The sequence below is a fragment of the Molothrus ater genome, chromosome 9, assembly GCF_012460135.2.
Source record: "Molothrus ater isolate BHLD 08-10-18 breed brown headed cowbird chromosome 9, BPBGC_Mater_1.1, whole genome shotgun sequence".
Classification (NCBI taxonomy): Eukaryota; Metazoa; Chordata; class Aves; order Passeriformes; family Icteridae; genus Molothrus; species Molothrus ater.
This window is the reverse complement of record NC_050486.2, coordinates 4,483,093-4,509,332: the sequence shown is the minus strand read 5'-3', so window position 1 is coordinate 4,509,332 and position 26,240 is coordinate 4,483,093. Positions and strand designations below refer to the sequence as shown.

General features: G+C 52.9%; 1 protein-coding gene across 1 annotated transcript in view; it reads left to right on the top strand.

Annotated features, from left to right (window-relative positions):
- The first annotated feature begins 5,008 nt into the window (after nucleotides 1–5,008).
- Nucleotides 5,009–26,240, top strand: part of PAPPA2 (pappalysin 2) — an 88,771-nt gene continuing 67,539 nt past the window's right edge. Inside the window, exons 1-2 of the mRNA XM_054515841.1 lie at nucleotides 5,009–5,465; nucleotides 10,971–12,033. Coding sequence (XP_054371816.1) covers nucleotides 5,009–5,465; nucleotides 10,971–12,033 — 1,520 coding nt within the window. The remainder of the gene's footprint in view (nucleotides 5,466–10,970; nucleotides 12,034–26,240) is intronic.

Here is a 26,240-nt window from a genome sequence, read left to right as displayed (position 1 = left end):
CCTGCCTTTTGTCAGCAGCCGGAAAAATTTTCAATATCTGAGACAACCTGTCTGACAAAGGTCATGCTCTGTTCTCTAGCAGATCTTAATTTAGCACCTGCAAGTTCTTGGTGAAGTGTGAAACTTCAGGATGCAGGAAGATCCTTGAAGGCTGTTGTGCAGGGAATGTCTTCCCTATGCAGAGATGTGAGCCAACTGCTGAGCATCTTCACCATCCTCACCTCCCAACTGGAAGCAAATGGTTTTTACTGGAAGCTTGCAGAGCTGTCCAAAGCACAGTTCTGCTGCAGCTCAGGGCTCCAGCATGATGTCCAAGGCTGCTCTGAAATTGCTGCAGCTGATGGTGATGCAATGAACCAGCTTCCAGGCACCTCAGCTGATGCCCCAATGACAGCCTGGCTAGTTGGCTTCCTCCATGGGCTCCCTGCATTCCTGCTACCCTGGGCAACCCACAGGCTGTGGAGCACAGGGGAGGAGGCAGGTGTGAGGGGTGAGGATGAGGCAGCAGACATATCCTTTGCTGTTATTTAAATTCATTCCTTGGCTCCACTGCCAAAGGAGTTGAGGTCATGTATGTGGCTTGTTAAAGCCTTGAGGCAGGTACAGCTGAATTCAGCAGAGGAATTGTTGTCACCAAACTCATGGGACTGAACAACACCTTACTGGTGCTGCAGGGTGAGGGGAACCCAGCCCCCCAGGCCATGGAGAATTCAGGGGAGTGCCTGTGGGGGGTCTCTGTGATTGTCTCTCATCCTTTACAAGATGTGTAAAAAGATCCATCTGCAAGGCACAAACACACAGGGGACAGGAATTTTGACAAGGGAATCTAGTGATAGGACAAGGGAGATGACTTTTAAGTGAAAGAGAGTAGGTTTTGATTTAGATATTGGGAAGAAATTCTTCCCTGTGAGGGTGGTGAGGCCCTGGCACGGGGTGCCCAGAGAAGCTGTGGCTGCCCCTGGATCCCTGGAAGTGTCCAAAGCCAGGTCAGACAGGACCTGGTCCAGGCAAACCTGGACCATTCTTGGAGCAACCTGGGATAGTGGAAGGTGTCCCTGCCCATGGCAAGAGGGTGGAATAAATGATCTTTACAGCCTCTTCCAATCCAAACCGTTCTGTGATCCTTTGATTGCATGGCTCTGGAGCTGGATTCTCGGTGTGTGACTGTGGGCTCCTAGTGGCGCTGGCAGCAGACAGTGGCTGCACACCAGGGCTTATCTCCAGACCCACCAGAAGCAGGAAACTCAGCGAGTTCCCAAACAAACCTCTGGTGCGGGAGGCCAGCATCTCTGACCTCCGGGGGTCCTGAGTGTTTGAACAGCCTCCTAATCTGCTTGGGAAAAGCAGGAGAGCTGGGGAGGGAGAGGAGGGAGGGCTGGGGCTCTGCCCTGAGCGGGCTCAGCTCTTGCTCGTGCCTTTGATTGCTGAGGCTTGCTGTCTCAGGCTTGCAGGATTTGGCTGCCTGGCCGTGAACAAAAAAGCTGGATTCTCCCCGAGCCTTTATTCCCATGTCAAGATCACTGGTGGTTTCCCGAGGAGGAGTGGAGGGAGAGGAAGGCTTTTGTTGATGGTTTTTGACAGGCGTGGGTAAAAGCAAGGCTCAGCCTCTGCTCCAGCTAAATCCTAGAATCATAGAATAGTTTGGGCTGGAAGGATCCTTTAAAGGTCATCTTGTCCATTCCCCCTGCAGTGCACCCCACAGCTGCTCCTCTCCTTCCCCCAGTGAACCAGCCCTGGGTACCTCACTCCTGTGCTGGGACCATCCCACAGCCCTCATTCACTTTGATGGGGCTCCCCCCCTTCTCCTGCCTCCTTCCAGAGGCTCCTGGCCCCCTGCTCCTTCCCAGCATCATCAGCCTGTCTTATCCAATCCCCACCCCAAATAACCCTGACTGACAGCCCAGAGGGTCCAAGGAACAGGGACATGCCAGCAAGGACAACGAGTGGGGAAGGGCTGAGGAATAACCAGGCAAAGTGACCCTCTCACAGCCCTCTGCCCTCCTCCTTCCTCCCACCCAGCATGTTTTACTGCTCCTGAGCATCATTAGCAGATCTGAACTGCAGTGGCACTCTGCCTGCAAGGATCATCTCCATGGAAGATGCCAGGGCTGTTGCATTCCTTAGCCAAGAGGGCCTGGCTCTGAGCTGGGATCTCTAACAGATGCCCACTCTGCTTCCCTGAGTGACAGAAAACATGCTGAGGGCACACTGCCACTAGTTGGTCACCCTGGAATCCCCACCTTATCCACAGGACCAGTCTTCCCCTCACAGGTTCACAGGCAGGGAAATCATCTCAGTGGTCAGTTAATTGTGGGGTCCTTTGTTTTGGTTTTTTTGGGTTTTTGTTTTTGTTTTTGTTGAGTTTTTGGTTTGTGTTTGGTTTTGGTTTTGTTTTTTAAAGCAAATTATTAAAAAATTACCCAAATGACAGGGATTTACTCTGCAGGCCACAGTGGTGCTGGGATGGAAACAGCATCCCAGCATGTCTCTTCCCCTGATGCTGAGCCAGCCCAGTGATGTGCCCCCATTGTCCTGCCATCCTCATCCTCACCAGCCCCACACTGGCAAGGATTGCCAGGGAACCTGCCTGGGTGGAGAGTGCTCAGGAGCCAACATGGGATAATGATTCATAGTCTCAGCTTCCTGCTCCAGTAGTTCCTAAATCTGGACAGACTCAGGCTTGGACAGGCAGAGCAGGGGAAGACAGGGGCTTGGCATGGCAGGGAGCCTTCCTCTGCTATTGCCCATCTTTCCCCCAGGAAGTGGTTTCCTTGGTGGGCTTTGCAGCTCCTGGTGCATCCCAACCCTGCAGACAGCAGAGCTGTTTGTTTGTGGGTGTCATTCTGTCAAGGGAGCAGCTTAGCCCAGGCCAGAGCCTATATATAGAGCCCCTGCCTGGGTGCACTTCTGGAGGCTTTTGTTGCTTTGGTGCTGGATTTGTCCCAGCTAGGCTGTCCCTGAGGAGGCCATGCTGCGGAACCTCTTGGATGGCAGCTGAGGGTCTTGCTGAGGGTCTTGCTTCTCTGGAGTACCTGGGGGAGAATGTTGTGTGGCAAGATGACAAACAGCCTCTTAATAAAGTCACCACCATTCAAAATTAGCCATCCCATGGGATCCTCTCTTATCAGGCCCTGGTAGACAGAGCTATCAGGAGCCTGGTTCATTCCTGAATGAATACTCACTGTGAGCAGTGCTTGCTGGCACTGGCCCCAGGACAACACTTGCTGGGCCACTTCACCAGTGCCAGGCCCTGAGCAGGGCTGTCTCCGTACCCCCCACTGCCAGTGGATGGGCTCTGGGTCAGGGGGTGCAGGCAGGAGAGCTGCAGACCTTTCCTCAGCACCTCCCCACGAGCCATGGGTGTTGGTGTTGTGCTTGGATGTGGTTCACACCACAAATGTCCTCGGGAGCTGCTGGAGCAGCTTTGCATGAGCCATCCCTGCTCTGCCTGGCCTTGTTGGCTCCCTTGTGTCCTCCCTTCCTCCTCACACCCTGCCAGCCCAGCCCTCACCTCTCTGTGTGCTCACACCCACCTTCCTCCTTCCCGGGCAGCAGGAGATGCACTGTGCTCACCCCTCCTAACCCTCAGATTTTCCAGCTCTGTATTTTTCTATCTCCCCCTGACTAAAGGCACCAGTCCCCCACCCTTATTCCCATCACCCTCCCACCTTGAGAAGACAAAAAACCTGCCCAGCCCCAGCCCCACAGAGCCAGCTCCTGCCATTTATTCTTCAATCCCTTCCCTCCTGCCTTGCTGGTTTGAAAGCCTGTACCCTGGAATGGGCCTCCCAGCTTTCGCTGGCAACCCTGCTTCACACTGACCGCCACAGATAGTGTTTGGGAGTGAAAAAAATTATATATAAAATAATAATAATGAAAAAGAAGCACGAAAAAGCTTCTCATCTCACTCAATCTCCTTGCTGAAGTTTTCCTAGTCTCCTTTGCCATGTGCTGGTGTGAGGGAGTCTTGGGAACCAAGAGGAAACTTTGGGGGTTTGTTTTCTCACCTGCATGCTTTGAGAAACTCTCCCTGGCAGCACTGGTGCTGTACCGTCTGGCAGAAGGTGGGTGAGATGCTTCTCACACTGCTGCCCACTGCCTTGGTGCATTCATAGGGGTTTTTTTGGCTTTTGGATGTGGTTTGCTCAGATAAGGCAGCTCCACCCCACCTTTCTGCACGTGTCATTGTTTGGGAAAGGGAAAAAATAATAGAAACAAGAAAAAGCAGAAAAATCTCTTGCCCAGGAGAGACCCCGAGTCCAAGGAAACCTCTCCCCTCGCCTGGGGCAGGGCTGAGGGAGGCTGTCCCCTCCTTTCAGCTTCTTTTCCTCCCCTCTAGGTGACGGAGACAGAGAATGGAGGCGAGGTGGGAGCTACAACAGGAGAAAACACGGGCAGGGACAGGGCAGGTGCCGTCCCAAAACCCCGAGGGCGGGAATGGGGTGCGGAGGGGACCCAGCGCCCGGAGCGTTGTGTCTCCTCCGCATCCCCTCCCCGCCAGCATCCTGGGCAGCGCCCGGGAGGGCGGAGGGAAGGGAGGGCGATGCTCCGCTCGGGGTTTATTAGATTGGACATAATCATCTTTAAATAAGGGCAGCCCCCCCTCCACACCCCTCCTCGAGGTGGGGGTGGGGAGCGGAGCGCCTCGGGGCTTTCTAGATAAGGGCGACTAACGCATCCCCCGCTCCCGCAGGCAGCGCCGGGCAGCGCCGAGAGCCGCGCCGGGTCCGCCGTGCCCCGGGAGCCCCGGCTGCAGGCAGAGAGGGGGTCCCCGCCGCCGTGCTCTCGCCTTCCTTCTCCTCCTCCTCTTCCTCCTCCTCCTCCTCCTCCTCTCGCAGGAGCAGAAGGGAGGAGAGCGGTGCCGGGGAAAAGTTGGGGGCAGCGGCTGCGGCGGGGGGCGGGGGACTGTGCCCCGGCGCTGCCGCCCGCCGCCCCCCTGAACACCCCCATTTCCCCCGCGGCCACTCGCCCCGCACCTCCCAGCCCCCAAACTTCGTTCCCAAGGAGGATGCTGCGCGGCGGAGCCCCCCTGGCCGCGCTGCTGCTGGCGGCGCTCAGCCTGGCCCGCGGGGAGCCCCCGGCGGTGCCGGGCTGCGGGATGGAGGCTCCGAGCCGCCGCGCCGCGCCCCCGCATCACCCGCACGGGCTGTACCCGCACGGGCCCGCCGCGCACGGCGCGCTCGGAGCCGCATCCCCGCGGGGCCGGAGACCGCGGGGAGCCAGGGCAGGAGGAGGAGAAGAGCCGGAGGGCCGGGGCCGGAGCCGGGGGGAGAGGCGGCGGGGCCGGGAGCCGCAGGTGCCGGACCCTCCCCGGGAGCGGCCGCTGCCCGCCCTGTACTTCTCGGGCGGCCGGGAGCAGCTGGCGGCGCGGGCGGAGGCGCTGCCCGCGGTCCCGCGGGAGGAGTTCACCCTGGAGCTGTGGGTGAAGGCGGAGGGCGGACAGAACAACCCGGCCATCATCGCAGGTAAAGCCCGGCAGGGAGGGATGGGGACCCTGGCACCCCCCGACCCTCCGCAAACATCCGCACGGGGCGCTCCCCGGCTGCCCCGCTCCGGCAGGTGACACCCCGCGCCCACACCCGTGCTGTCAGCACCGCGGGCGTGGAATATTCCTCCTTCCCTTGAGACCAAACCCTAAACCATCCCCTCCCCTCTGTTCCCACCCGCCCCGTCCTCCCAGCCCGCCCCCCTTCCCCCATCCCCCCCATCCCGCCCCGACTCCGTCTGGATTTTCCGTCTCCCCTCGCCAGGAGCTGGAATGTCCCTGTGGGGGACACGCTCGCCCCGATTCTCCGCCCTTGCCCGCAGCCCACCAGCCAGTGCCCCCTGCTCGGGGCTCCGGGCACACGGAGCGTTCCGGGGCTCCCCGGGGCGGTGGCCGCACGGTGGCAGCCAAGCCGCGCTCACCGCCCCGTCCCCGCCCGGGCTGCGGCGCCGAGCGCCCGGCGGGGCCGCTGCGGGACAGGGGGCAGCTCCAGGAGCTTGTTCTACCCAAAACTGACCCCTCAAGAGCTTGCTGAGAAACCGCCAAGGGATGAGGAGCATCTGAGGGAGCAGTGGGGGGCTCAGCCTGGGGAAAAGGAGGCTCAGGGGGGACCGTGTTGCTTTCCACAACTACCTGAGAGGAGGGTGTAGTGGTTGTCTGTCTCTTCTCCTGAGTAACAAGTGGTGGGACAAGAGGAAATTACCTTGAATGCCAAGAGACTTTTATACTGAATAGTAAGAAAAATTTCTTCTCTGAAAGAGTTGTCATGCACTGGAACAGGTTGCCCAGGGAAGTGGTGGAATCACCATCCCTGGAATTGTTAACAAATGTATAGATGTGGTGCTTAGGGACATGGTTTGTTTGGGCTTGGCAGTGCTGGGTTAACCGTTGGAATTGACCTTAAAGGTTTTTTTCCAACCTTAATGATCCTGTGATGGAGAAGCTGAGGAGACAGAGAAGACTGGCACACAGGCACAGAGCGGGACAGATGCCACCTCCTGCAGTGGTGCCTCAGTCAGCTGTGCCAGGATGGGTGTTTGTGTCTGGGTACAAGCTCGGCAGGGCAGTGCAGGGATGCTAGGAAGGGCTGGGAACAGATGGCAGTGCCACAATGTCTGGGGTCCCCACAGTGCAGGCTCCTGTGCTGCCCCAGCCAAGCTGACTGGGGAATCCTCTCTATCCTAACTCTCCCTTGATTTGTGATCATCCCACTGAACCTCCCTCTGCTTTGCCTGGTCCCTTTCACTGATTTATCTCCTCAGTTATAGGACAATAACCACACCTGTGCTGTGCAAGAGGTAGGAGAGACGAGCTGGAGTGTGTGGCAGAGGGGAAAAACAGCTGTGTACAAGGAAACTACCAAACTCCCTAGCATCCACCTCACTGTCTGCCTTGCCTTCAGCATCCTGGATGCTCCCCTGCTGGCAGGCAGCACCTTGGGATTCATGGAGCACAATTCCCAGTTATCACAGCAGCAGCCCAGCTGTTTGCATCTGGAGGTCTGGCCTGCAGGTGCTGGGGTTTGAATTTCCCAGCTAACCAGCGGAGTTTTTTTATTACTATTTTTTCTTCTTTATTTTTTAATTTCCTTCTGGAGGGTGGGACAGCCGTCAGTGCTGAAAGCACCACCCGTGAGCGCTGGCATTCACTCCAGTAATGTCCCCCAGGTTCCCTGCTCCAGGGCTTGAGTCAGCCCCAGGCACCTCCGGCTGTCTGAGTCACTGCTCACTCCCCACTGGCTCCCTGCACTGGGGACCAAAGGGCCTGGGTGTGGGTGGCCAAAGGGGGCCAGCCCAGTGCTGCTGGCATTTTGTGCGAGCAGGTGCATTTTGTGTGACAGAAGCAGCTGCCAGCCCTCAGCAGGTGCTGATTCTGCTTCTGATCTGCTGCTCCTGCTCTGCTGAAAGAGAGGCCACTAAGCATGGGGTCATCCAGAGGTGTGGAGGAGCTGGAGATGCTCCAAGTGTCCATGTGTGAGGGAAGGCAGGAGGAAAGCAGGGCAGAGCTGAGCTCTCCCAGCATCAGTACCTGGGAAGTAAGGGCAGGCTAAGCAGCTCTGATCATGGAAAGCAAGCTGTCCTGTCAGCTGGTGTGGCTGCTGCTTGGATTGAAGGCTCAGGAGTCGCTGGTTTCATTTTTCCCTAGATGCTACATTTTGTCTCAAGACCACCCTGAATTGTAGTGGGATGGAATATAAGAAAGTAAAGGTAGTGTAGAAAGTAATCTTACCCCTAAGGAGTTTCAGCTGGGTCAATTATCAAAGATTAGGAGCAGGCCTGACTTTAACAGGCCACAGCTGTGACCAATGAGAAGAAGAGTGCTGTAAAAGAGTGGGGTGGGTGGGTGAGGAGGGAACTGGAGTCAGTGGCTGCTTTGGGAAGAAGAAAGAGGCAGTGCTCTGAGGAGCTGCCCGTGAGAAACACCAAGGAGGTATGGAACTTTTGTGATAAGGAGACAGCAGTATGGAACCCCTGCAAGAAGATGACACTGGATGGGGTTGTTCATGGTTCTTAGTCACTCCTCCATGAGGGGATTTCTGCTGGGGTATAACCTGCAACAGCAACTGTTAGGGAAGGAAACTGGTTCTTCTTCCCTGCCCTACTCATTTTGGGCAGCAGATGGGAGTCCTTTCATGTGATGCTGTTTCCTTTTCCACCTTTTTTTGTCTCTCTTCCATCTATGCCTGCTCTACTTCTGGTGAACCCCAAGGAATTTCCCTTTGTGCCAGGCTGAGGTTTGTTTTTACTCAGCTTGTAGGCAATGTTGTTGGGTCAGATCCTTCACCAGAGACCATCCAAAACATCTGCTGTGTCTAAATCCAGATGTTCTCTTTGGGTCCCTGAGCTGGTTCCCACTGCATACCCTGAGGGGTGACTGTAACTAGAGGCTCCTGGCCTTTGTCAGACCCTCTGGAGCTTTTGCAGCCAATTTCCCCCAGTATTTGGGTCTCAAAGTGTGGCTGAAAGCTCTTCCTTGTGCTGCAAAACCCCTGGCCCCAGTGGGAGAGGCTGCTTGCAGTCTGGTCCTTACAAAGGGGCACACTTGATCTCTTTGTGGGCTTTTTCTCCACTACCTTCCTCTTCGCATTTTTTTGCACTGTTACCACCAACTCTTGCTTCACAGCCCAGAGGCAATTCCCCTAAGGCACAGGTGCACAGCCTAAACCAGGCTAGAGCTCCCCTTTCCTGCCTGAGGGATCAGAGGCAGAGTTGTACTGAGAGCTGCTGAGGAGATACCTCACACTTCTACGAACAGCTTTCCCTTCTGGTGGGTTGCCTCAGGACAAAATGCCAAGCTCCTTGGCAAACTCTGGGGTCTTCAAACTGCTCCCCTGATGATTTCTCATGAAGGCCCTTGAGAGATGTCAGGACCTGGTGCTAGATCTTTTTTGTTACACTATTCTGCAGTGGTTGCCAGCTGTGGGACGTGCTGTTCTGCCTGCAGAACCTTCACTGCTGCTGATGTGGAGATGTCATCCCTGGCCATGTCTAGGATGCACCAGCTGCTGATTTACTGATTTTTCCTCCCCTACTGTAGAGCTGGCCTTGGCTTTACTTACATCCCTTTGTGCACTTTGATGAAGCCCTTATACCTGGACTCACTTAAGTTTCTTTTGTCCAGCATTGAACTCATCAGGCAGTGCCAGGCATGGCTTGGCTCCAGCATGGGTTTGTGAGGATGATAGCTTACACTCACCCCAGGGGCTGTTCCACCCCTGATGTTGTTCTTCCCATTTTTGTCTTGGGGTTTAATCAAATTTGGGGCACTCTGAATCATTTCAAGGTGAACTGCATGAGTTTTTCCAAGAGAGAAGGTACCAAGCCCTGTTCCCTTAACCCCAGTGAGGACCAAAAGATAGCTTTTGATTGTGCATGTCTCAGCACACTTCAGCCCAAAAGTACTCTCCAGCTTTGCCTTCTCGCTTCTGCAAGGCTCCTTTGCTGGCCTCCTGCTTTTTGGCTTCTCCTGGTCTTTGTGCCTCCCTTTCACAATCCACCAGAAAACAGGAGTTGGCCCAAGCCCATCCGCCCACGGAGGCTTTGTGCGTGGCTGCCTTTGTAGTGAGCAGGGACAGGGATCCCTGCCCAGGGTGGTGACGGTCCTGGGATGGTTTAGAGGCCACCACCCAGCTCGCCCTTGGTGAAAGTGATGGATGGAGGGGAGGGATGCTGCTTCCTGGGGTGCAGCAGGGCTTGGTGTGGCCTTTGCCAGCCGTGTTCATATGGGGGAAATGTGGGGTCATGGTAACCTTGGCTCCAGACACATTGCCTGGGTGAGAGCCAGGAGATCCTGCTCCTCCTGGAGCTCCTTCTGTTCTACACCTCTGCTTCTCTCTACTGCCTCTTCACAATTCTGGCAGCAGGTGGGGCATCCCCAGGCACAGGCAAGACAGTGGCACAGGCAGGAGTGCTTTGTTTTGGACCACGAGATCCTGATGCCATGAGGATGGGCAGGCAGTGTATGGGATGGGAATGGCACAGTGAGGGGTAGGAAAAGCAGGATGGAGGATAAGGAATACCTCAGCAAAAACATAAAAAGTGTCTCTGTGCATGGCAGCGGGTTTTGACAGCATTGGGACGCTTTGTTGGGGTGATGAATGGGAGAACAGGGTGCCCCCAGAAGACACCACTGCTCAAAGAATGACTTCAAGCTCATTCACCTCAGCCAATGACCTGCATGAACATCCTGGCTGTGGTGGTTTAGAAGCCCAGAGGCATTTATTTCAAGCAGCAGGTCCCTTTATCCTTGCCAGTGTTTAAGTGCCTTACGGCCACTGATTCCCAATGGCGTTCCGTGCCTGCAAGCCTCTGGTTCTTTGCCGTGGGCACTCGGCAGTCTGGGGGAAAGTCAGCGCAGCTCCAGGTCTTGCCCAGCTTAAAACAGGTTTGCAGCATGTTGGGCACAGAGGGAGAAGCTATTCCTGGGAGCGGATTTGTGTTCAGGTGACCTTAGGGGCTGAGGAGTGCACTCGCCAGGCTGGAGGCAGCACAGCCCTCTCCTGCCAGCACTGGATGCATGACTGGGAGGGAAACTGGAGCATAAACCAGAGCTGTAAATCTGTCTGGAAGCTGTTGGGGAAGCAGTCCCTGGAGGAGCCTGTATTGCTTTGGGTTGCTGTGCTCTAATTCTTAAAAGCTTTGGCTCACAGATAAAAAGCTTAGCCTTTAATCCCATCCCGCCAGAGCACTCCTACAGAGAGCAACTCAGAAACACCTCGCTCTTCAGCCTCTCCTCCCATCCACACTCTTCCTCCCCTCTCCATCCTACCTCTCTGGCTCTGCCATTCTCCGTGCCTGCTCCACCTACTCATCCAAATGATTTGGAATGGGGGCTGGGGTGTCACCACGGCAGAGGCCCCCTGCCCAGCCTCTGCCCACCTTCATTTACCTGCTGCCGAGGACTCCAGGGAGCAGTGGTGATGCTCTTTGGTCCTTACCAGCTCTCCTCTCTCTCTCTCTCCATCCCTGTCCCCGGCCTGCTGCAGGTGTCTTCAACAACTGCTCGCACTCAGCCAGCGACAAGGGCTGGGCGCTGGGCATCCGCGGCCTGCAGCTCGGCGGCAAGAAGGACGCCCGCTTCTTCTTCTCGCTCCGCACGGACCGGGCAGCCAGAGCCACCGAGGTGACCTCGCACCACCGCTACCGCCCTGAGGCATGGACACACCTGGCCGCCAGCTACGATGGGCGGTGGATGGCCCTGTACGTGGATGGGGTGCGGGTGGGCCGCTCGGGCGGGCAGCAGGGCCCGCTGCACAGCGCCTTCATGTCCTCCTGCCACACGCTGCTGCTGGGCGGGGACGCCTGGGGCACCAGCCACACCTTCCGCGGACACCTGGCAGGGCTGGCCCTGTGGCGTGGTGCCCTGTCCCAATCCCACCTCCAGCGTTCCTTCCTAGAGGAGGTGCCTGGGCAGACGGCAGGGCTGGCTCTGGCCTCTGGCTTTGCCAGCCCGGAGGAATGCTGGACGCCTTTTCGGGAGGGTGCCTTCCCGCAGCAGTGGGTGCTGCTGGCCCCGCCAGCCCCCATCCTGCGGCCGCTGGGCCCCCCGGCCTGCGGGCAGACCGCCTGCGATAACGTGGAGCTGGTGTCGCACTACAACCAGCACTGGCCGCTGCGCAGCTGGAAGGTGGCGCGGTACCGTGTGGTGAACCTGGCCGAGGACGACGGCGGGCGGCCCACGGTCAGCTGGGAGCAGATCTGGCGGCAGCACCGCGCTCTGAGCGAAGCTTTCCGGCCCTACAACATCTCCTGGCAGCTCAGCTTGCTGGAGGTGCACAACTCCTCCCTGCGCCGCCGTGCCGTGCTGCTGGGCTGCGAGCCCAGCAAGGTGGGCAACGAGCGCTGCGACCCCGAGTGCGAGCACCCCCTCACGGGCTACGACGGCGGCGACTGCCGGAGGCCCGGCCGCTGCTTCTCCTGGAAGCGCCGCGACGGCGTCTGCCACATGGAGTGCAACAACATGCTGGACGACTTCGATGACGGCGACTGCTGCGACCCAAGGGCCACCGACGTGGCCAGGACCTGCTTCGACCCGGACTCGCCTCAGCGGTAGGCGCGGGGCTGTGGGGGTGGTACATGAAGGGAGGGGATGCGCCCTCTCCCCAACGCTGCTCTGCGCCTGGGTGTTGCTTCCGACCAGCGGCTTTGGGAAGGCAGAGGGGCGTTTTCCCATGGGATGGGTGTGTTTGCCATCAAAAGAAGTAAATCCTGCGGTGTGACATGGCACCCTTCTGTGAGTGTTTTTGCCCCCCAGGGACACTCCAGCCCCCTCGCCCAGGGGGATTCCCAGTGCAGAGCTGCCAGCTTCTGGTTATGTGTCAGTGGAAATGTAGGCAGAGCAGTCCCTGCAAAGGATATTGCTTACCCTGATCCCCGGCAAGGCATGTAGTTGAAGAATTGCTGCCTTTTCCCACCTGCCTTGGATGTGTCTCAAGTCTGATTTCTTAATTTGTGTCCAAATACCTTTTTGTGATTGCTGGACTGGGGCGGAGGCAAGCCAGCAGTGCTAGATGTGAGGTGCAGGATTTGGAAAGGTGTGGGTGGGTGTGCATAAGCCTTCCTGAATCTTGCCCCAGGGAGTGATGCCCACAAGGAGATTCCCTTGGTTGGAGGAGGATGTGTGCCTTTACTGTGTGCTGCAGGTGCAAAACACCTTGAAAACCCACATGGACTAAAACCCATGGAGCATCAACATGCTGTGTTAGGGGACCCTTGCTCTCCCAGGGGTCTTTGGAGGCAACAGCAAGGGGAGAGATGGAGAGGAAGATCCATTCACATGATGGGAGACCAGGAATAGTGTCCTGGGTGCAGTCGGTGACTTGCACCCTCCTGCTCTCCTTGCTGGAGCCATGAGGTGTCAACAGCCCTGTTGATGGCTTCCAGCCCTCAGGGCTCTGCTGAATGTACTTTCTGTATGGAGATGGGGAAGAGGAAAAAAAAGTCATGGCTTTACCTTTTTTTTCGTTTTATTTAAAGCCGTTTCTGTCTCAGTGTCAGAGTAAACTCATTCCCTGCTGTTGGTGACAGGCAGAGGTGCCCACCAGAGCAGGAGCGGTGCAGCACAGATGGCAGCAGCTGTCAAGAAAAGTCGCAAGGGAGGGTTTTAGGGACACATCTGCCCTTTGATCTTCTTTCTCCTTCACTTTTCTTTCCCTGGGCTGTGGGAGCAGATAGGCTGTGAGCCGTGAATCCCTTTTTCCCAAGTCTGCGTCTTCTCTCTGTTCCTTCCCAGGCAGGGCACAGAGGGAGGAGGGAAGCAGGCGTCTGTGTTTGGGCAGTGGTGATAGAGAGGAGCAGCACTTTCCCTCCTCCCTTCCTGAGTCCTTCTCACCCATCCTTAAGTTGCCTGAGAAAACCCAGGAGGAGGATGGGGAGCCTTTCTTCCAGTGACACGGAGAGGCATCACTCCGTGTCCCTGCCCAAGCAGCCCTCCCCAGATGTTTTCCCACCTCTGGAAGTCTCTTTGGTGACAGCCACCATTGCCACCCTGTGACCACCTGTCCCCTTGTTTCCCATGCTGTGAGCCAGCATGGAAGTGCTTTCCTGATCATGGAGCAGATGAAAAGCCTCCACAACAACTCTCCACTTGTGGTGGCCATCAGAACCCAGCACCACTTGGCCTTGGTTTTGGCAGGGCAAAGGCTCTGTCCTTGCCTCTGTGTGCAGTTAGAGAAATGTTTTCGTCCTCAGACAAGAAGGGCTCCACCTTAAATTGAAAAAGGCCAAATTTTTGCTGGTATGAATCAGGGCTTCCATTTGTCAGGATTTTCCCCTGAAAGTTGGGAAACAAAACAGAACAGAAAAACCCCTTGCTTCTGTGGGAAAGGAATGGGAAAATGGGAACACTAGGGAAATAACAAATCTTTTGCAATTTTCTTTCCGCAGACCTCATTGGTCTGCGCAGAGAACAAGAATGATTGATTGTAGGCTAAACTCAGAAAAATGAAATCCAGTGTGCCTGGCATTTGGGAAATGAGGGGGCACGGGTTGGATACTGCTGCCACTGAGGTCTTCTGAGCTGCTTTTGGCTGGCTCCTTCAGAGATCACAGGAAAAAGGAGTCATTGAATGGTTTGGGTGGGAAGGACTTTTAAGTGCACCCAGTTCCACCCCTCCTGTGATGGTCAGGGACACCTTTCACTAGACCAGGTTGCTCAAAGCCCCATCCAGTCTGGTGATGCTGGTGGACATCCACCCTCCCTGTGCTCATCCCTACTGAGGATGGTTTCTGGGGAAGAATAAATCTATTTGTGGGAATACTGCTGGGAAAATGGTAGTGTGTATTTGGGGAAAAGTGAGGTGAACTTGTGCTTGCCAAAGAGCGTGGCCAGGATTGTGGTGCTCCCCCAAAACTGGTGGGTGAACCCCAAGACACAGAAGCAGGGGGGCTTTGTTCAGGCAGAGCTGAGTGCTGCTGTGTTTGCTGTAAGGAATTGTACTTAAACGAGCAGGGCAGCTGGAGAACTTACAGAAGGATTTTTAGGGTGGAAGCCAAAACAGAAGAAATAACGTGAAATAAAATGTAACAAACTGCAGAAAGGCAGCACAATAGGAGCCAGGTGCTTTGATGCAAAGAGCAGCTTTGGGTGTGTAACTGAAGGAGAGCAAGCTGGCTGCTGCTCACCCAGATGTCTCTGCTTCCTCATACCTGTGCCAGAGCCCAGGAGGGAGCTGTGGCTTTGGGACAATCAGGAGAGAGGGAACCCCCCCAGTGGAGGTGATCTCTGCATCTCCTTGCAGGTCTAGATGGCAACACCAAAAATCTTAGGATCTTTTTTTCACGGGTTAAATCATCTCTACTTCATGTCAAGGCTTTCTCAAAGAGTGATTTGGATGTGAAAGTTTCTTAGTACAGCCAAAAATAATTGAATTGAGACAGTCAGAGCGAGATGCTGGGCAGTTTCTTACCAGCACTGTAGACAGATTCAATGTATTTTGGTGAAGGGTCTCAACACTCTGTCTTGTCCTTCACAATTGTAAGCACTCGAGCAGAAGCTTTTTCCATTTTAACACATTTCTGATTTAAAATTCCCTCCTCAGTTGCAGCTTAGAGAGAGGTAAATTAGAGGAAAAAGCTGAGGAACAGTGGTGGCTTCAGTGCTTCTTAGCTGGTGAACATCTCATTATAATTCCAGGGCTACAGCTGGTGCCAGCTTATACCCTCACCCAGGGGAGGGAAATGAGATTTGGAAAGAAGGATTATTAATTTTTTTTTTTTTTTTACAAGGGTATGTAGTGACAGGACAAGGAAGAATGGGTTTAAGCTGAAGGAGTCAGGTTTGGATTAGATAACTGGAGGAAATTTTTCCCTGGGAGGGTGGTGAGGCCTTGGCACAGGTTGCCCAGAGAAGCTGTGGCTGCCCTGTCCCTGGCAGTGTTCAAGGCCAGGTTGGATGGACCTGGGATACTGGAAAGTGTCCCTGCCTTTGGAAGGGCAGGAATGAGTTGATCTCGATTGAAGTGTTGCAATGAGTTGATCCTTAAGGTCCTTTCCAACCCACACCATGCCAGGGTTCTGTGACAGCTCTGGTGGGAATGGAGCCAGCTGTGGCTGAGGCAGAAGCTGAGATAAGAGCTGATGCTGAAAGGGTGTCAGTGGCCACTGGAACACAGTGCTGAGTCCCTCCTGCACCTGCTCTGGCAGGGCATGGAACCAGAAAAGCCCTGCTGAGCTAGGAGACAGCTGGGCCACCACCCGCGGGTGAAACCCACCAGTGGGACCGTGCATTTGTGGCTGGAGGGAGACTTAAAGCTCAGGTGGAGAGCTGTGTGTAGACATCCCTGCAAGGCAGCCCAACAGCAGACATGGGAAGCAAGTCACACACTTCCCATTCACCCCTGCTCCACCTTGTGAGGAACAAGGGGACAGGCAACATCAGGAGAGTTACTGACTATCATCCTTCACCCTTCACATGACTTCAAGTGTTTTCCAGGAGTTGCTGGCAGTCCAGTGTCTGGGTCTGGAGTGAAATTTGCCTTAATTTTCAGCAGGCTCCCATCCTCTTGCAGAGCTTGAGTGCTGCTGTAATTGGTGCTCTTGGAAGGAAAGCAGCAACAGCTCATTAGCAGCAATTAACACTCAGCGAGGGTCCCCCTCGGGCACTTAGTCAATGAGAATCTGGTGTGTGACACAGTTAATGTGAAAAGAAAAACCGGAGGGGAGTCTGGAGAGCAAAGTGGGTAAGGGCAGAGCTGCTGGGCCTTTCATCTCGCTGCCCAGAGTAATGGCAGAAATAACCTAAATGACAAAAGGAGGTGAAAAATGATGAGGTGTCTCCAGGCTTGGTGGCCTCTGCTGGGATGACCAAAGCTGTGATGTTAAAATGTACCTGATTAACTGGACACTTGATGGGCTTTAACACAAGCTTAGCTGGCCTCCCTCCTAAGGGACTGGTGCTTAATTGGGTTAAGGCTGCTTGGGAGCCTCCTGCAGTTTAAGCCTTGCCTTCAAAAGCTGATCCAGATTAACCTCCCTAAAAGTCTCTGGTGGACAACCACAAGAAAGAAGGAATCACTCCGAGGTATCCTGGGGCACCTGAGCCTTGTCGGGAGATGTTCAGCTGAATGTCGCTGGACCTGAGAGCATAAAGGGTGTCAAATTGAGAGCAGGTGAGGCAATGAGCTATCTTGGAGGCAGAGCTGACCTGCCTAGGCCTTAATCCCAACCCCAGATGGTAAAACAGCATTCCAATTAGCTGCTCCCTTCCCCTTCTTCTTCCCCTGCTACAGGAAACCTTAGTAGGTCTTCCTTACTGTGAAAGAGGGCAGGAATGCACAAAGTTACTGCAAAAGCTTTGCATACAACCTCAGGCCACTGATGCTGTTGCAGAGAACAGATTCAACTGTGTGGCAGTACCAGTCCTTGGTTTTTCTGGGTTTGGATTGAAGGCACTTGAGACAGTAATTCATGTTTGGACTCAAGTGTTTATTATTAGTTATCAGTAAAACAGTCTCACTACTGTGAGTTCTGCAGCTTTTCATTAGAAGGCACAAAATGGCCAACAATCTCTTGTTACAAGGTCTTTCAAGACTGAACTATCCAATTAAGAGCTGACACCTGGATTATTTTCCCTTTTAACCCAATAACTGATCCCAAAGAGCTGCAATGGGGACTTCTCTACCCCATTACAAAATGCCACCCAAACCCATGAGAAGAAGGAAGAAGAAGCACGAAGAAGAAACCCAGGACAACACTCTGTGCCCTCCATCTAGCTTCTATCCACAACATACTAAAAACCCCAAACCTAAATTTCTCACCAAGTGAGACACCTACACTACTCTCTATAATCTATTTCACACTTTTGTGGATTCTAGTCTATCTTGAAGTCTGGGAAACTTTCTCCATGAATGAGGGTCAAAGTCAGTGCTCCCCTGGGGGTCAGGGCACCCCAGAGCAGACAGAGAAATATTCCTGTGCCCTGGGTTTCCACTCAGCTGGAGATGGTGTCTGCTGCTTGTGGTTGATTGTTTGAAGGGTGGATTGGAGAGGGGGTTTTCAGTGATTTTTCACTGCCTGAAAGTGGCAGAGACTGTATTGGTCCCATGAGGAATGCATGGCAAGGAGGTTCTCTGCTCAGAACCTGAGCTCTGGCTGCTTTTGAGCTCCCTCTGGCACCTCTTGGAGTCCTACTGGCATGTGCCCAAATATTGTCCTGCTGTATCCAAAAAACCTCAACTGCTGGGCTTGGGGCTTTAAAGTGCTTTGGAAGCACCAAAAGTGGCAGTGATGGGTTCACTGGCTTCTGAGCTTGCTGCTTCTAGTCTCTAATACACTTGCTGGGACTGTGGGGGTGCAGTAGTAAACAGGACTTTTTGCTGCAGCCTGATGGTTTGTTGGTGAATGCTTTAAAGTTTTGTGACTGCTTGGATTTGAGCTTATTGGAAAACTTCTCCTTTCCTTGTAGGAAAGTCCCTTCTCTCTGAGCTTTCCTATGGATTAACAGTTTTAAAACCTAGCAAAAGTAGGAGGGAATGTTTTTGGTAGAGCCCATTATATCAGGTGGGCAGGATGTCTCCCAAGTCACTTACTTGTGATGGGGTTTGGATGGCACATCCACATGTGAGTGCCTCAGCCTACCCAGAGCCCTGGCTTGGGGGTGAAGACCCCAGATTTGCTTTTGACCTTCTCAAAATGTTGGGTAGTATGGAGATAGATATTCTCTGATTGGAGAATATCTGGCATGTTACCACTGCTTAGTTGCAGGAGCCCAGCATTGGGATTTTGCTGCCAAGAGAGAGGATTTGGGATGGTAAGAAACTGTATTGCTGTGGCAGAGGAGGGGGTGGTGGTGGCTCCAGCAGGGAGACCCCCTCTAAGGGAGGCACACCAGGGTCTGACTCAGCCCATCCAACAGCTGGAGGGCAGTCAGAAATTAAGAAAATGAACAGAAATTAAAATTCCTTATTTCCAGAGGGAAATAACAAAGTACTAAGGTGCTGCCATCCAAGGGCCTGTGCAGGCTCTCAGGAGCACTTTCCAAAGGCAGAGTGCTCCATGTGATGCCCTCTGGTGGGGCCAGAGCTCTGTTGTTACCCTGTGGGGCTGGAAGAGCAGCATGAGAGTCTAGAGGTGTTTAGCCACAAGGGGAGGTTCCCAGTCCCATCTTGATGCGCACAAATCTTCCCTGCTTTTTTTTGGGGGGTGCTAAATCAGGAAATAAAATCACAGTAATGCACTTCTTTTCTTGCCAAGGTAGGAAGCTTGGGGTTAATTCCCAACAAGCCTCTGTGGGAGGATGAGTCTCACTCACTCCCCAGCCTTCCTGTGAGCATGGAGCTGCCAGGCAGCGAGTTCCTGGAGGAACCTGCTCGGTTCCCCCAGGGGTGACCACATCTCTGTGGGAGAGGGAGAACATGATCTGCGTGTGAGCGAGGGCACAGACCCCTGCCCCGTGGCTGTGGGCAGCCCGGGTGCTTTTGGGGAAAACATCTGTCCCAGATGTGAGCTATTGTTCTCGCAAACCCCGCCGACTCGGGGGCTCACTCGAGGGGGGCCGATTGTGTTGGGATGGCAATTGTGAAGGAACAGCGTGTGTCCCACGGCTGGGAGGGGTCACTCTTTGTTAGGCCTCCCCAGGGCTCCTCCTCATCCTGCTGTACCCTCGCCTGTGGGTGGGGGACACCAGCGAGGCCCTGGCCAGGCCCGTGAGACCCCAGGAGCCAGGGTGGCAGGAGCTTGGCAGCCATGGGCAGGACCCCCGGCGGCTGGCGCTGGCAGGGGCTCTGGGATGATTCCATCTGCCTCGGGCTGGCAGCCTCAGCCAAAGCCAGGGGAGTCATACTGCTCTTAGTATAACACAGTGCTCTTAGCTTGCCTTGGCCCAGACACCACTGTTATTTAGGAAATCAAATTGCCCCTTTCCAGAGGGCAGTGGGGTGAGAGGGAGCACCACCCAAACCAACTGAGATGGTGTGAAGCACAGGACTTGCTTTGGAAGCTTGAAGATGGATGAGGATGCTGAATGTTTGTGACTGTTGCCTCACAAGGGCTGTGCTAGGGATGAGAGGCAGCCTTGGTTTCTTTTTTTTTTTGCTGTTAATGTATGATTGTTACACTACAGAATTTCCCCAACAAATTATCTCATGTCCTTTTTATATCTGTGAGGAAGGCATTTTTAGAATACTGGCTTGTGCACTTTGTGCTCTGGCTGGGACGCTCAATTGCCTGGATCTAAAAAAAAGTTGGAGGCTTGGGATTTGGTTTTACCCTAAAAAAAATAGGCATATAAAAAGCAAGTTGGAAATGCTTGGCTTGAACAGATTTCTTTTCCTCTGTCTCAATCCCTTTCCCTACCAATATCATGGTTATAAGTTTTTGCCCTTCAGTGAGAAGTTTAGGGTGAATGTAGCAAAGTTTTGGATCTTTTGGGAAGACTAGACATTACCATCATGGTGAAGAGTGCATGAGGAGGGGCTTATTGACCACAGGGCTGTGTGGTTCCCCTTGAGCAGTTAGCTTAATGCCCTGGGAGCATCATTCCTTGCTCAGCAAATTGATCCGCTGCCTGCCTGTTACAGCGTCCTTATCCTGCCAGTGCCCAGGAATCTGAACACAAGTGACAGGCCAGGCACTGGAAGGGTGGCACCCTGATCTTCTGCCACCCTTTTATTGCCTATGCTGCCTTGCTGGTGGATGGGGATGCCCATTGCAGCTGGCTGCAGGCTTGTCTGGCACCAGCAGAAATCCTTTCCCAACCTTGCAGTGTTTGTGGTGCCTTTTCTGCTGCCCTGTTTGTCAGTTTGAGGCTGGACGAGGAAGGGAGACTGATTTTTTTTGTTTTTGTTTTTTTTTCCCCTCCTTGTCACTTTGGCTGTTTCTGGAGATGGCCTCAAGCTCAGGATTCTGCCTTCTGCATGCATGCAGAAACCAGTTTGTGGTCTGGCCCCTCTTTGTCAGCCATGCCTTCTGTCAGGGGGTGACCAAGCTGCCTCCTGATACACCTCAGTCACCTATGTTCAAAAACCATAAGGCCTCCCTAAGCCAGGAACATTATTTGTTTTAGGCAAAAAGTTAGATAACTGATTTACAGATCTGTTCTTGTAGCTTAGGTGGGACAAGGCTGATCTGTGCAACCTTAGGCAAAAAGGACCTGTAAAACTTTGTCCTGGCTTGGGGTCTTTTTTCTCATTTTGCTTTGAAACAAACAATCCAGACAGAAAGGGAACGATCCCTGACTTTGTTTGGCTTGGAACAGGCTCTAGAATAACTTGCCACTGTTGAGTTCTGCCTCCCAAAACCACACAGGGCTGCAAACATATTTCTCCATTTCCCCTGCTGCTTCTTGCTTGCCCTCTCTCCCACACACAGTGTAACTCCAGCCAGCATTGGCCTTGCCAAAGGAAGGTGAGTGCTCACCCTGTGCTGTGGATAGCAAGTCTCTCCCAAGCTTTTGGTGGGTGCTGGAGCTGGGATGCTGCCTCAGCTGGGCTTTGGAGGGCAAGGCTGGACCCCTCTCCTTCCCTGAGCTGCTGCTTCACTGCCTTTCTCCCAGGCAGAACTCTTTTTCATCCCCTCCATGGTTCCAAACTGGATCTTTAACTCATTCTTTTGAATTTTTTTTACTAACTCCCAGCCACTACAGCTCTTTCCATGTTTTCAAGGATGATGTCTCAGAGAAGCTGTGGCTGCCCCATCCCTGGAAATGTTTAAGGCCTGGCTAGACAGGGCTTGGAGCAATCTGGTCTAATGGAAAGTGTCCCTGCCAATGGCAGAGGGGTGGAATGAGATGGTCTTCCAGGTCATTTCCAACCTAAACCAAGCCATGGTACTTGAACATGGAAGTGGCAGAGGCATTACTGGGGTGGAAGCAGGTGGGGAGCTGTGGTGTTTGTCTCCTTTGCTTATTCCAGTGATGAGGACAACAGAAGAAGCAACAGTCTGTGGCTCTGAACTCTCGAAGGGCTGCGTCACTGTATTTTGGAAGGGGAAGGTTAGAGGGATCAGGAGAACAGATGTCCCTTTGAAATTTGGGAATTTTCAGGTCCATGGGGTTTTTTTCTGCTTTATTCTAAGGGATCTTGCCATGACCCTCACCCAACCCTGCTGTATTGCACACCTGTCCTTGGATCTCCTCTTTGTGGTCGCTCAACCCACATTTTGGTTTCGAAGATGTAAAAATCTTCGGCCTCTGTTTTGCTGCAGCTTCACAAAAAAGGCAGCCAGGAAGGAGCTGCTCCAGTGGTGAGAAAAATGGGGAATAACTGCAGCCTTGTGCTTGGTAGACCTTGGAGGGCTTTTGGGAGTGATAACCCTTAATACATGCTCTAGTTGCAGCAGGGGGGCTTCAGTCAGTGGAATGAATATCAGGGTTTAGTCTGTTCATTGCTTCTTAGCAATTAGTGCATTCCTTTGGAGTTCGCTCCTGTTGATGTCTTTGATATGTGTCAATCCCAGACAAACCAAGATTTCTGCCTGGCAATTTCCCTGAAGGATTGTCAGCTGGGAGCCTGTAGGTTGAGTTTAAACCCAAGAGTCTGAGGCACACATGTCTTTTGAGCTCCCAAGGAGTTGTCCTGTGAGCAATGGGTGCATCATCCGTGAGAGACGGTCCGTGTATGCTCCGCTCCCACCGTGGAAGCATCTGGGAGCCCGGCTGTTCTGAGAGCTCTGCATCATTGCCTGGTCTAATGAAAGACATCCCCAGACCCTCCTGGGGCTCAGATGGGCCATGTGCTTTAGGATGATCTCAGCCATGAGGAAATGGTGAGCCTCTCCGAGGAAGAGATGGCCGTGATTCACTCGGATAGAAATAGAAAAGCCAAGCACGCAAATGGAGACTCCCTATTGACCAGGTTCCTGCCATTTAAATGGGTTTTTACTACCTATTCCAGTATTCATTTGAAAATCACACACATTTACTCATACACACTACAATCAGATTGTTTTTAAGCCATTAAGGCCCATTGGGTCAATAACCAGCATTTTCAAAAATCTATTAAATTCCCATTTCCGTGGAAATAGAGCTTTTACAATTGATCATGGCTACTGACTCCCATTAAAATAAACCCTAAATGCTATCAACTCCCCCAAGATGTAGAGCACTAAAAGACAGTTTGCCAGGCCAAATTTATCCCAGGGGAAAGTTGATGGCCCATTATGCTTAAGCAACATGAGAATTGTCATATAAGTCAGGAAGTTTATGGGACTTGCGTGGATTTGTCTTCCCTGAGGGGTGAAAAGGAAGGTTCATGGGTTGAATCACTAGTGCTAACACAAGCTCAAAGCCAGACTCCTGTAGGAGATTTTTGGGATCATTTAGCCTATTTTGAATTAAATTTCAAGTGTGTGTAGAGTTTGGTTGTTTGGCAGAAACAAATGATGCTTTAGGGTGGAAGTGCTGTAAGAAGTGCTAAATCTGTGGACCAGTTCTTGGTGGCACAGGGTTTCCTATGTTGCCTAAGTCTGCACAGCAGAGGTGCTCCAGCCCTTTGATCACCTCTGTGGCCTCCTCTGGGCTCACCCTGACAGGTCCACATTTTCCTTATCTTGATAGCCCCAAATGCTGCTCTGGACCACTGCCAGTGGGGTCTCACAAGAGCAGAGCAGAGGGGAACGGGCAGTGGTTTCCAGGACATGCACCAAGGTTGGGGGAAGAGCAGTGCAGAAGGAAGGGGTCCCACATCTTGGCTTGGCAGAGGAGCATGGGGAGCTTTGTGCTGCAGCTGTCCTTTCAGATTAGGGCTTTGCAGCTTGCCATCTCTGGCAGCAGCAGCAGCTCTCGGGCCGCAGGCTCGCCGCCGGCGTCAGCCCGAAGCTGCTGTGCCCCTTGCAGGAGAGGTCAGGCAGTCCCTGCAGAGCCAGAGGCCAAGCTTCCCTTGTTTGTCTCCCTTCATGCCTCCTTCAATCAGCTTCACTCTGCTCCCTCCCACAGCCCTGGATTTCTCTGCTGTGTATGCCTGATCCAGCACTCCTTCCTGCTGCTGTCTCCCCAAGATCTCTCTTGTTGGGGATGATGTCTGTGCTATGGAGCCATGTCTTGATGCTTCCATGAGGCCACTCATGGAAAAGACACCTCTTCCCCTCCAACAGTGTGGTGTTGTTGGATGGTATTTGTGCTGGGAGTGGAGGAGGCAATGGAGTGAATTGGTCCTTTCCTCCCTGAGACAGTTTAATTTGAGGCAGGTGGAGAGGAGCATGTGGGTTCCTGTTCCTGGATGAAGTGTAGACAGCTATCCCTAGAACCAGTGTTGTGGCACTTTCTCTTACAGTGGGTTCTGTGTCAGGCAGCAGGACCTCTTGGGGTTATTGGTGGTTGGCCTTGGTGCTTTTTGCAGTGCAGGACTGACTCCTTCAGGAGCTCAGGAGAGGATGACTACAGGTCTATCAAATAGCCACAAGCAACTTGAACAAAATGCTGTCTGAGTCCCAGTGGATATGTCTCAAAAACCTTATGCTAGGGCTGGTGGTAGCTCAGTACCATCTGGGAAGCCTACACAGACACATGGAGATGTGCTGGGGCTCCCAGCACAGCCATCCCCAGAGGCCCTTGGACAGGCTGTGCTGCCCATTATGTGCATGGCAGCAAGCAGCTGAGTGAGGCAGTGAGCCAGCCCTGCCCTCGGGGTGCAAATATCACAAACCCAGTGTTTTTCTGTGATCCAAGCATTTGATGCACATGTGCACCCCGTTGGCACTGGTGTCCTGAGGGTGCCCACTATGGTGTGAGAGCACAGCTGGGGGTTAACCTCTCCTGAGGCTTATTCTCATGGATTCAGCACTCATCCTCAGTTCAGACCCTAAAACACGAGTACCAACATGCAACCAGCCTTAAAATTGATCTCTGCCCTCTTGCCCTGCATGTAAGCTGTCAACAGAAGTATAACAAGATCCAGAGAGGAAAGCAGCATGTGGCAGAAAAGCGAAGTCTCTGGGCAGGCTGATAGGGAGGAATTAACACAGCTTTCCTCTAAAGCCAGGTGTCCTGCTCTGATGCCAGAGGCAAAAACAACTCCTTGAGGCCTGACTGTGGCTTTGCTCTGTGTTAAGGAGAACTTTGAATGTATGGAAGTCAGCTGTGATGATTGTGGAAGTCCTGTCAAATGCCTCTGAGTCAAGATCAGAGGGGCTGTCTCCAAGGGATGTATTACAGTAGGGATCTGCTATTGACCTCCAAACCAAGATGATAAGGCCAGCAAAGCAATATTTGAGTAATTTAAGCTCTGAGTCATCAGAACTTTGTTCTTCTGGGTGACTTCAATTACCCAGATATCTGTTGGTAGAATGATACAGTAGCTCACAGGTCATCCATAAGTTTCCTGGAATGTGTAGAGGACTGCTCCTCACACAAGTGTTGGATGTGCCAGCCAGAAGTGAGGCACTGCTGGACTTGCTACTCACAAACCAATCATACCTGGCTTGTAATAGCTTGGCTAGTGGTAGTCTTGCCTGCAGTGATCACAATACTGTGGATTTTGGATTCTGCTGCAGTGCTGGTGGTTAGTGCTAAGACAAAAGTTTGAGATTTTTGAAGAGTAAATTGCAGCTGGCTCAAAGCTCAGTTGGGAGGGATTCACTTCCATGCAGGCTAAAGGAGTGAGTGCTGGGAGTTTTCAAGAGCACTCTCCTAGAACCACAAAAACAGTTCATCCCCTTTAAAGGTAAGATAACCAGGTGGGAACAGGACTTTAGAGAGAGGACAACCCAATGAAACAAGTGTTTCATTGTGGTCCTTGTTCACCCTCTCAGGCATCTCTGCAAGTACCCTATCAGCTGTTTTCCAGTCCTTCTGGATCCAAGGTGGCATTTCCCCTGCAAATATATTACATCCACTGAGTTTTAGCTATGAATATTTATATTTCTGCACTCTTCCCTTTTGCTTTTTGCCCCTCTCTATATTCCTACATCCCACACTTTTTGAGTTGGGACTTGCCACCTCCCCAGTGGTCTGTTGTCCACCCAGTCCCACTGACACTTGACACTTCAGTCCCCATCCAACTGCTGCCACCTTTAATATTTTTTTGTCTTTATCTTGAGCTCTGCTCCACTACCATGTAGTTAAACTTGGAATAAAGGTGGGGACCATACTGTAATTTTGTCCAGGCATACATCTCAATTACACAGAGCTTCAGCTCCTCAGCAGATCTGCTTCTTCCTTTTTTTGCCCTTATTTCTAAAAGGATCTTTAACTCTTTGTTTTCACTGGAGTCAGCTTAATTTCAGGGAGTTCCATTTCCCTGACAGCTATGATGCAGCAGTGTCTGCTGGTCAGTCCTGGATTTCAGTTCTTCTTTCAAGACCTGTGTTCATCTCTTCATTTAAGTTGATCTGAATCCACTCATTACAAGTTAAGGCCAAGTATTCTTCCTCTCATCTGCTCTTTCATAATTTGTGCACTGCTTACCAAAACCAGGTCTAAAATAGCATTGCCTTTGGCTGATTCAGTGATGATTTAGTGAACAACCTTTTAGCCAACACTTCCAGGAATATTTGGGCCATGCCATTGTTAGCAGCACTTATTTTTCAGCCTATCTCAGGGCAAAATGCCCTGCAGGCTTTCTGGTCTAACACTAATGTTAATGTATTTCTTTCCCAAATCTGACCTCAAGAAGTTGTGTGCTGCCCTCTGACGTAACAGAGCTGTGTGCTAGCGATCTGCAGCCCTCTAGCCCTGTCCCCTGTAAATCTCTCGTGGAAGGGTCACAGCCTTGAACTACAATGTGCCTTTTTGATCCCATCTGCAGCTTTTGCCAGTGCAGCTCTCTGACCCTTCAGCATCTGCTACTGCTTCAGTCCCATGCTCACACGTGGAGATGGAGAGT